General features: G+C 39.0%; 1 protein-coding gene across 8 annotated transcripts in view; it reads left to right on the forward strand.

The window, feature by feature from the left end:
• LOC111865557 (neuropeptide CCHamide-2 receptor) overlaps positions 1 to 11511 on the forward strand; it is a 19235-nt gene extending 7724 nt beyond the window's left edge. For 2 of the 8 annotated variants that reach the window (XM_033751872.1, XM_033751875.1), the window contains exons 2-6: positions 5386 to 5661; positions 6699 to 6868; positions 7589 to 7888; positions 11125 to 11210; positions 11301 to 11511. In XM_033751872.1, coding sequence (XP_033607763.1) covers positions 5433 to 5661; positions 6699 to 6868; positions 7589 to 7888; positions 11125 to 11210; positions 11301 to 11481 — 966 coding nt within the window. In that variant the 5' untranslated portion in view covers positions 5386 to 5432 and the 3' untranslated portion in view covers positions 11482 to 11511. Of the gene's footprint in view, positions 1 to 2099; positions 3239 to 4053; positions 5662 to 6698; positions 6869 to 7588; positions 7889 to 11124; positions 11211 to 11300 lie in introns of those variants that run through there. The other 6 variants (XM_033751870.1, XM_033751871.1, XM_033751873.1 and 3 more) reach the window with 5 other exon arrangements.
• The last annotated feature ends 279 nt before the right edge of the window (positions 11512 to 11790 follow it).

Raw genomic sequence — 11790 nt, forward strand, 5'->3', positions numbered from 1 at the left:
CAACCTTACTGACTGAGCTGCTGTAGCACTTTAAGCGTCCGGGTATAAATTCCACAGCTCTGACTTACATAATTCTTGGTCTATGGTCCTTGAAAACATACCATGAGATCCAGTGTAACGTTCTTGCAAATTATATAGTGAAAATGATACATTTTCTGGACATTATTTATCGTCTCAATTTTTATTTTAAACCACGTTTCGGAGAACTGATTCTACTTCCGTCCTGTTGGGTCAAATCGATAGAGCTAGTGCCTCTCTGTAAATATGTATACTCGTATAATTACGCTTAGGGCAACGGATCATGTCCAGAAAATTGATTACTGTGTTCATGCAACATCGCCTCAAATGTTTAGGTTTTATTTTAATTATGACACGCTAAGCCTCTATTCCATGGACTGGAGGTCACTCCTGCAGAGTCATGCAGCAGTTGCTCGAGGGTATGTTTGAAGTCATATACTTTTATACAGAAATGATGTTACCTGGGATAACAAACCGTTCAAATTTTGTGGTTCGTAGACCAGCTCTTTCTGTGTCACTTATATATTATTAGCGCTTCGGAACCACAACCATGCAACGTAATCTAGGCTCTCATAATATTGCAGTAATCTTATGGGCAATACAAATATTTTATCATGCTTAGAAATTTAATACTAAAGGACCAAATTATGAACAAATATTGTGTCTCGGACATTACCCATCGTATTGTCTTTGTCTAAAAACACCGCCATGTTTATTTTTCAAAACATAACGTTTCGGAACTGGATTCTGTCTCCGTCCTCAGGTAAAAACTACTTAGTTAGGCCCAATCGATAGAGCTACTCTCTATTTCCAGAGTCTCCGAAACCCTGTGTTTTGAAAGATAAACAGGGCGGTGATTGTAGACAAAGACGATGGAGAATGTCCAGAAACATAATATTTGTACTAATTTACTTTCGTCGCAAGTTTTAGATCAAATTATAAGCACTCACTTGCTCATAGTAACCGAAGCCTTGCATATACAGCTGTGTAATGAATATTGTTACGTGTATGTGTTACAATATTGTAGGGTTTTGTAATAGAGATTGGATTTATTAAACACTTTAACACACTACACATGACTAAACTTGATTATAGTGCCGCTGTTTATTTCCAAAATTACAGATCACTCCAGCACGCACTAAGTCTTTTCTTCTTTCGGTATGATGTATCCTTCCCAATTCTTCCATGGAAACGGGTTCTAACAGTGAAGATTCTTCTGCCTCCGCTTCTCAACTGCACCGACTAAGTCTTCTCTTCACAAAGTCCTTTACAACTTTCTCACAACTGACTCTGTTACAACTCTCTTACAACCGAGTAGCTCAAAGTCAGAGACACAGTAACATTACGGCTGGCGCTTTTCCGCCAATCAGTTCGTGTGGAGAAAAGCCCCTTCAGACTCATGACCAGTATTTCTTTCAACCGAACACTTGTGGTTATAGTTTTTAAGTAACATCTTCTCTGAGGAGAGGGTGGGTCTGTCTTTTACGATTGCTGCTGGAAATCGACAGCGCAGTCATCCTAGGGTCCGAGTCCCGCAAGGACTCATGGCCATATTTTACTACCTCAGATTCGAGTGTCCACCAACGTGGAGGGCCGGGACCCTGTATTTATATCCCACAGGAACAGGATGAATCAGTTATACCTCCAGGTACTGCGTTCCATTATCGTCGCCTCGTACGACTCAATTTTAATATTATCCTCCCATCTATCTCCAGGTTTTCCAAGTGGTCTCTTCTCTTCAGGAATGAGATATTCATTTTGTATATATTCTTATTCTCCCTCATAAATGTTATATGCTTTGCCCATCTCCTCCCTCCTATCACAATAGCCATATTGGGTGATAGTACAATTTATGAAGTTCCTCATACAATTTTCTCCTACCCCCTATTGCTTCCACCCTCTTAAATGTAAAGCTATCCCTCTAAGTGCTCGTAAAGTTCCAGAGGGTTATGAGACGTCGAGGCTTCCACATTTTCTCTAGACAATCGGCTTACATATGGCGGTGAGTTTGTGAGCCTTAAGCGACAGCCGCCCTTTATCCTCAGGAAGATTCCTGGTACTCATTTCTGTTAGAGACTGTGTCGAAACCAGGGCCATAGTGAGTATGGAAGTTTTAGGTGAAATGAAAAAATCCACATCATGAGGACTCGAAACCTTGGCCTATAGCATAGTGCCTCAACCAACTACGCTACAGCGTGTCCCTAATTCTACCCTCTTATTTACAAATATTCTCCTCAGCATTCTGTCCAAGACGTCATCAATCCAAGAAGAAAAGCGCTATATTTCATACCCATATGCAACAGCAGGAAAAGTTATACTTTTACATTGTAATCATTATTATTATTGTTTACCTTTGGTTTGTTGAGTAAGCACATAAACAAAAAATTTAATTTAACTATTATTTTCATTTTTTCTTTTTTTTTATTACACTTATGCCTTTCTTTCTTGTGTAAGATAAGAGATATTAGTTTTTCCACTGAGCATCTTCCGCAACTGGGATTGTGGCCGTTGTCTTTATGTTCGTGTCTCTATGTAACTGTTAGTATCAACGCTGTGAAAACAGTAGCTATATTGCGCTGTTTCTGTAATTAGCCTTGGGGATGCTGACTCGGCACATAACAATAAAGAATTGGACTGAATTTAATTTAATTATAAATGAGGTCTTATAACCTTGGAGGAGCTGAAGTCCCTTTGAGTTACGTCACTTCCCCAGACATTTCGGAAATGACAAGACCGGAAAGTACGATAAGAATTTATAAACGCCGATTTAGAAATCAATAACAGCTCCATGTTTAATATTTTATTTTAATGCTTTATTTTCGAAGACAGGAAATGTCGTGCTGTGTTGAATTTTACTTTCATCCTGCAAGTGGGCGTGAAAATGAGTCCTGTAATACTGCGACTTGTAGATGGGCCTATTACGTGTATTAGTGTTGAGCTGCCTATGTGTTTCAATAGGAAATACACGTAATAACTTGTCGCGCACGAAATCTGCGCATAGCTGAACGTAAATGTTTGTATTAAAATAAAACGTATATTTCGTGAGTACAGGTCACGTAATAGGCTAAAGTCGGGCGAGAGTGTTCACTGTTCAGACTTCCAGCAACTCTCCTGTAGTTTTATTGCTTATATATATTTGTTAGCTCTGTCGTTATGAACATATTCAAGAAAAAATAGGCCTATAATTATAAGCACTGCGATAAGTACAACAATTTTTAGAGTAAGAAAATTTGATGTCTGAAATTTTATTTCGACTTTAATAAGTTTCAAATTTCACAGCGTAAGTGGTCGATTTTATCTGAGTTTCCTTCTATGATAACTGTGTGTCTATCATACTTGCATCGGTTGTAAACGTTCACCTGGATTGAACACAAGAATCAGTGCTGACAGCTGTAAGAAATACGTTAGAAGTCAAGAGTACGCATGCGCAGTGTTAGAATATTGTGCATCTTCTTAGCCTACGTGCTTAATTTTAAGAGCGAATAAATCTTCATAGAATCTCTCCACATAGCAGCCAGAGAGAGACGGGTTTCTTCCTTTGCTTAAGATCATACATTCCTTACAATTCAGTAAATGGTGTGTTTCACACCAGACAGGAATATCAAGAAATAAATATTGCACATTTACCTGGAAGTGCTGGCAATATATATACATATATATATTTTTTTCTTTTGCGGTACCTTAGTTGGTTGGGGTGCTATGCTAGGGGCCGGAAGGTCGTGGATTCGGGTCCCGATGAGCTCAATGCATTTCTCTTTCAACTGACCTAATCCTTCCAGCCTAATCCAATCAGCCCCTAACAGATGTGAGAACCAGGAATCTTTCGGGGAGTAAAGAGCGGCCGGCGCCTAAGGCTGACAACCTTACCGCCGTCTGTGAGCCGAATGTCTAGATAATGTGGAACCCTCAAAGTCTGACAAACCTATGGATCTCATTGGCCTGTTACAGGGATAGCTTTACATTCTAGAAAATCTACTAAGTCTTCTAAATATTTGAATGTTAAAAAATATGGCAACTAAATTACATTGTTCACAGAGAAAGACTTTTTCCATGTCCCGGAGATTGACTTCCGCCTTCAAACACAGCTGCCCCTCAGTACGAGAACAGTTGAGGGCCAGTGTGGAAATAAGAAGAAAAATCTGTCCAGCAGAAGCTTAACCATTAAATGTGGCAGGTGTGAATTCTAAGGAGGAATATGTGTGCATTCCACTACATGACATTTCTCTATATTGCTCGAAAGCTCGAAAGAGCAGTCTTGTAGGCAAGAGAACAAAAACATGTTTAAGCCTTTCTCCTACTGCCATTCGCCCTCTCACAAGAATGCTGAAACTTGATAAAAGAAACCGATGTACAAAATAATTAGATGTTCCCACGAGTTCGCTATTAAAGAAATTATTGGAAGTAAATAAAGCGAATAAAATAATGTCATAAAGATAAGTGGAAGGCTTCTGAAGGTAAAGATATAAAATTTGAAGTGACTACCATAAAAAGGTGTGAATAAAATAATTTCCTGTCTTCTGTGTTTTTGGCAAATATTCGGATCAGCTCAATAGCGACTTGTGTGCGTGCGAGTGTTGACTGATTGATCAGAATATGACTAATTTAATTATAATGACAGGGCGCTTACTGAGGGAAATGTGAAGCCCGTGTAAGGAGACAGATAAGTCCAGATAAGTGTAAGATTATTTTATTTCCAGACGATTAATTAATTTAGTGCTGAAATCATGCGCTTATAATGTGACCGTACTTCTGTATGGTAAGTGAGATTCTGTTAAATGTGGACAGCCCATTGCGCAACTTTACAAACGCGTACTCCTGGGCATAATTCTGCACATCCATAGCCGAGAGGTGGTGCAAGATGTACGTATTTTGCGTGAAGGTTTTTCTTTTTTCGTTTTCTATAGTTCCCGGAAGATGATGTATTATTGGGTTTGTTTGCATCCTGTTTCGCTTCTGCTATTATAACTGTTGTATTTTTGTACACTGTGTACCAAAAATATAGCAGCTACAGACATGGCTCCCCCTCATTTTCGTCGAGACGTTCTTCGCTGGTTAAATGACGTTCTTCCGCATAGATGGATCGGAAGGGGTGAGCGTGCATAATTGATTTTCTGTCCGTGGGCCACAACCTAACTCAATTTTGACTTTTCCTTAGGGGTTATGTGAAGGACAAAGAGTTTGTTCGGCCGCTACCCGCGGGCACACCGCGCAGGCTTACGGTGACTGTGGACTTCTGTACAGAGTTAAGAATATTATCAGCTTCGAAACTGCGTCAATCATTTTGGTACAGGGTGCACTTGCAGTCGGTAAAATTTCCAGCAAATTTGTAATACTGCCTAGTCAACTGTTCCAATTATGATATTGCAGATGCCAGCACTTTACGCCACTGAAGCCTGCTCGAACCTGTACATGTAATGTGTAACTGTGCACAACATACGAGTACAATGCATCAAAGCCGTACATGTAACTTTATCTGGAATTTAGCGAGCACTTTAACAAGACTCGTGAAGATTAAACTGATACTGCTTATCATATTATCAAATTGTATTGCGTTCAGGACAGAGAACATCGTCGACGTGGTATCAGCTGTGAAGCAACATTTTTATTCCGGGTGTATTTATCTACTGCAAAATCAACGCACAGGTAAATCAGTTATTGCCATAGCATGTAGTTGTAAATGTAATAAGAACTTTCAAACATTGTGAAACCAAATTATTTATATTATCATATGTATTAAAATATTTATTCGAAATTTATACAGGTTTCACAAATTTAACGTCGTTTAATTTTCTATTTACATTACTATATAATGGTATATAATATTGAATTTCACAATATAATGCACTTCTGCTTCTAACGAACTTGTNCAAAAGAGGCCTACACGCACGAGATAGAATTTATTTAAACTTTCAGTTATAGAGGTAATAGAAGAATGTTACATTCTTCCAAAGCATAAAGCAGTGTCCCTTATTTTTGCTGAGGTTATGTTAGTGTCACAGGGAAAACGACTTCATTTACAACCGAATGCAAGTTGAGTAATTACACCAGTAACACAACAGCTGATGGAAAATTTTTGCTCAAATAACCACAGTGTTACTACTTGTTGCAAAAAAAATATCTATACATTACTGAAAGTAATCACAGTTAAACATACCACTGTCTCGGTACGCGTAGTCGGTATAGCGAATGGATACGGGCTGGACGAATGAGGGTTCGGAGTTCGAGTCCCAGTAGCGTCAAAAAATTCTCTTTTCTCTACGTCGCCCTGCCAGACTCTGGGGCCCACTCAGCCTCCTATCAAATGTATACGAGGGATCATATTCCAAGAGGATAAAAGCGGAAGGGGCGTCAAGCTGAACAATCACCTCCAATTAGTGCTGAGTTCAAGAAAATATCGTTCTATACATCCACTCCCCCATACGCCTTCGAGGAATAGTGCTTAATNAGTGCATAATTAGTTAACCATAGGGGCAACTTTGTATTTATCTTTATTCTCTCGGTAAGGACACTGTCAGGACACTTTATATTATAACATTTCTATCACAAAGAAACAAGGACTCTGCGTAACAGATTGAGGATCCCTGAGAATTCTAAATTTACTGTTCCAATTGCAAATCCACGGTAAATATATGATGTATTTTTCTAGAGAAATCCCTGCCCATTCTTCTTTGTATTTGTAGAAATGCAAGACCATGAAATGCACATCTGGATTAAACACTTCGCACAGATCAGCCAGTTTCCTGTCTCTTCGCTACCCGTAGATTCCGTTCCCACGGTGCACTGTCGGCACGGTCGCCCCTTGTACGTCATATGTTCCGGCGAACGGAGTGTCAGGGAGACTCTACGGAAGGTGAGGTCACAAATATCACATTTCTATTTCCCCCAACATGGCAGCGGACGCAACAGTCAAAATTTGTATTAATAATAGTAATAATCTTATAAAGTAAACATATTATAGAATGCTAGGTAGAGAGACTTTAAACAGAAAGTTTATTAACAACGAAATAAGCTTGAACATGCATATGAAGTAGTACAGATAGATAGATTGATAGACAGACAGACTAGTACGTAGAAGCTCTGTAAGTTGGATAGATTGACATAGAGAAACACACTGAAAGACATAATTGGTAGAAATTTAGGTTAATTTAAACAGATCGAAAGGTATGTAGACAGATAAATAGGTAAACATTTTGAAAGACAGACTTACAGATTGAAGGATTAACGGAAGATAATTAATCGAAATTGATAATTAGACAATTACAGAAATCAAAGTACGTGGAATGACTGATCTCAGCACTGTCTTCTCAGTATTCACTCAATATTCTGGACACCAACGTAACCTGTGTTATGGAAACATGGGTTAGTTGGAATATTCTTACATGAGATACAGCTTTCACAGTCATGCCCATCAGTTCTGATTTACTGCCTGTAGAAGTTACAGGACAGGGGTGTTAGATTTTACTGACAAATAAGAATTTCTCTATTTTCTTCGATTTTGAAAATTTCGTAACATATGACTTAAACCTGAATGTCGAATAGGCTTCTACGTGTATTTTTCTCTATTACTCAGTTATCCGAACAGTTATCCCTGTCGGTCGGCATCTGGTTGCTGATCTTTGACGGGCCGTCTGGCGTGGAGGATTTATTCATCGGAGTCGATATCCCATTCAACTCTGAGTTCCTGGTAGCCCATCGCGAGGGCAATGACGACATAAGTCTCATTGAATTGTACAGATTAAATTCAGCCCATCCCCTTGAGATGTGCCGCTTCGGTAACTGGACTTCCCACACCAACCTAACTAGGATTACAGGCCGCTGTAAGAGGAGAAATAATCTTCAAGGACTGAAATTAAAAACTGGGCATATAGAGGTATGTTCCAATAATTTGGATCCTTACTTCATTGTGTTTTGTAGGTTTCAGTAATACATAAATTCAATAAACCTACGTTATATTTAGAGAATATTTTACAGTCCAAGTACCACAATGTAATGACTTTAAAATAATTTTACTACATCAGAGTTATAAACATCGCGGTTCTTTTCATGTCTATGGAAATCCTCTTATAACCGTGCAGGTGATTAGATTTCATTACCGTGTATTGCAAAGTGTTCAGCCTTATAAGAGGCCTGACAGCAGCGCAGAGCGGATGCAACGTTTCTCCGCGATTACTGTGCCCTGATAGAGCCACGTCGGTTTCCCTACATGCACAAATTTATAAGAATACTCTAAAAGATAACAGAAACTTTCCGTGCTTTATAACAGGTCCTGAAATGAAGCTGTTTTCAGGTTCCCTCAATCATTGAACGCATTGTATTGTTACTTAATTTGCTCACTTTCTTATTCATTGCCCTACGATGCTCTAAATATCTGGGTGTACTTTGCAACATATAATCATTCATTTTGACTGCCTTTTGTCTACCTCTCTTCACTTTCGGATCTCCTAAATAATTCTCCACATTTTCAGCCACCTCCTTCTAGGCCTTACAAAGTTACTTCCATCTGCTGGCATAGTGTAAAAGCATTAATAATGTGTGATATTATTAAAATAAGCAAGTAGAGGAGGACGAAATGGGCAAGACGAGTAGAATTGGAAACCTAGAGATGTATGGAAAGAATATGGAATTTTGTCGTAATTATTTGAACGTGAGAATGCGCACGGGGATTAAATTCGATCACGGTAGGGAGTAGGGGCAGTATCTTGAACACAGTAATGAATCTGTAAGTTCCACGAAGTGCTGGAAACTTCGTGTCATATGGAGTTATCTACGAACTGAAAACTTTAATTCCTCCATCGTGCTTTGTTTTATAATACGCAATCAGCAAAGCTGTAGTATATATTGCATGATCACCGATCTAATATTTTATTTAAAAATCTACTAAATGTCTCCATGTTTTTGTAGTTTTCGGGTGGTATAAAATCAGGCGAATTGATTGTTTTTACTCTTTTATTACCTTATTGGAAACTGAATCGAGTTATTTCAATATGTTACCATGACTTTGAAATAACTGGTTCCAGATTTCAATATGCTATTACAAGAACAAAGAAAAAAGAAAATAATAATTGTTTCCGACAATATACAGTCTCAGGATAACGAAACAGGATTTTTAAAGCATTAGCTATCCTTACAGATGTGTCTATGGTCTTATAATGGTAAAATCGAATCTTCCTTACAGCATAATGAACTAAATGCTTCAGAGAAAGTACCCAATTGAAAATATTGGAATTGATTCGGAGAATATTTTCCTTCTCTTTTATCAACTCTATAAATTCTCTGTCCCTTGAAGTACTGAAACAATATCTGCCACTCGCACAATTATTACAGTCGATGAGTGCGTCATCAGTTGTTGTCACTCCTGGAAGACTGTACTTCACGAAACTGAGATGCAAATATGTACTGTTTCCGCAACTGCGATGAAATTGTTAGATGTAAAATGCTTTCAACTAAGGCACGTTTTTAAATAGCCAGTATCCAGCATCCAGCCAATCTGAATAATTTTATGCTGTATATCATGTATATGTAACACAATTCGATGCAAAATAGTATTGAATAGTTTCTGAACTGATATGGTCAATAGTTTCTCGAATCACTATATTTACATTTGAACAAATTCGAGATTATGGACGTATCTTCAAATCCCTTTAAGCTATGGTACGTTACATTATGTTTTCCTCTTACTTCCTGTGCTAGAAGTTGACTCAGCTGGTAGAACTTCTCTCCCTCCAAGTAAAAACCGAGACAGTAGTTTCAAGTAGGCCCTGGCGGTTTCCGTCAGTATCAACTCCAGTTTCTTATTCACTATTATCCAGTCATTCGACTCTTTATACATTGAGTGACTGACAATGTCGACAAATAAGAATGAAATGTGTTGTATTATTGTTATCTACTTTAAAATATTTAAACTTTAAAATATTTTATGTTATATTCCAATTTCTACTACGAGATTTGTACTGAAAGTCATGAGCAACATTTTTTTGTAAAGTAACATGCTTCTTATTGACAAACCAAATACACCACCTCAATCTATAGACCTTTCTTTATTTTTCCACATAATCGCCACTTCTTTATACACATTTCTCCCACCGTTCTGGGAGTTTGAAAATTCCCGTTCTGTAAAATTCCTTTCCGGCCATCCGAAGACACTGACGCACTGCTTTCTGAATTTCCTCCCTTGTCTCAAAACGTTGTCCACCCAGCTGATGCTTCACAAATCCGAAAAGATGTTAGTCGGTGGCTGCCAGATCATGGCTTCCAATGTGACTTGTGTGGTCTTCGGTCAATAACCGTGGGACCCAACGAGCACAAACTTTCCTATAGCCCAAGCTTTCAATCATCTCCTGTGCTGCACTGTGCCCTATTCCAAGTTTTCGGGGTTTGCGTCCACAGTCACACGCTTATCATCTTGAATGATCTCATCCACTCTTTCCTTGTTGCGTTCAGTTGAGGCTGTTCGAGGACGGCCGCTCCAAGGCTCATCTTCGATGCTGATGTTCCCATCTTTAAAATGTTTCACGCACTTTCGAACAGTGCTCGCACCCATGCACACACTTCCATAAGCACGCTGAATTCAGAAAGTAGTGCGTCAGTGACTTCGGGTGGCTGGAAAGGAATTTTACAGAACGGGAATTTTCAAACTCCCAGAACGCTGGGAGAAATGTGTATAAAGAAGTTGGCGATTATGTGGAAAAATAAAGAAAGGTCTGTAGATTGAGGTGGTGTATTTGGTTTGTCAATAATAAAGTATTTTACTTCACAAAAAATTTTTGCTCATGACTTTCAGTTCGACCTACGTACGTGTATAATTAATGTGTATGATTTGTATGGAGACTGCCCCTGAGGTGTGGTGGTCAAAGTTACAGAGAACCCGGGTTCGATTACCGGCGCTACAAAATTTTCTGTGTAGTGGGTCTGGAACGGGGTCCAATTAGCCTCGTGAGGTCTGGAAAATTGAGAGTAACCGTCATGGGGATCCGTTATGCTGAACACGCGATATCCTTTATCCGCTAAAGTTGGTGCGGCGGTAGCTCGCTCGGTACAGTTCACTTGCGGAATACAGGCCACGGAGTTTGTTTGTTGTAAGTCTTGTATTTTATTATTATATTCCAGTGGAGATCAGGAACCAAAGAACGTCTGAAAAGTGTAGGCTTCTTCGGTGAAATGTGGGAGATTTTGGAGAAAGAAATAAATTTCAAGTAAGTGTCATGTTGTTGTATGAGAAGTTGTTAAGCTCGTTATCGTGTTTATGTGATAATGATAAAAATGGGGTGTCCGGTTACTTGCAGATCGGATTACTCTAGGGCTGTGGACAATTTTTCCGGTGCCAAACAGAAAAATGGTTCCTGGAATGGAGTTATGGGCATGATGGTAAAAGGTGAAGTGCAGGTCTCCAATATACCTTTCGTGATGACACCAGAGAGACAATCCGTCGTGGATTTCACGTTACCGTTAACTGACACCAGGTAAGAAACAGGTCAAACAAATCCTTTATAGCTCGGCCTGCACTTATAACATTTGATATATGATGCATTTTCTCGGATGTGATGTTCTGTGTCTTGGTAGAAGTTCTGGAAAGACCAGGCTATACGGTGTTATATCCCTGAAGGTACACTTCAACGTCACGGCTGTCAGAATCTGTGGTCTGGCATAAACAGGCTATTTTATGTAGCGTCCAATATTCGAAATAATTCGAATTAAGAGCGACAGTCGACTTCGTTTCCTGTCACGCTTGCTCAGTATAAGGGGGCAAACAATTATCAGATGACAAGAAATCAC

Source organism: Cryptotermes secundus, unplaced genomic scaffold (genome assembly GCF_002891405.2).
Source record: "Cryptotermes secundus unplaced genomic scaffold, Csec_1.0 scaffold836, whole genome shotgun sequence".
NCBI lineage: Eukaryota > Metazoa > Arthropoda > Insecta > Blattodea > Kalotermitidae > Cryptotermes > Cryptotermes secundus.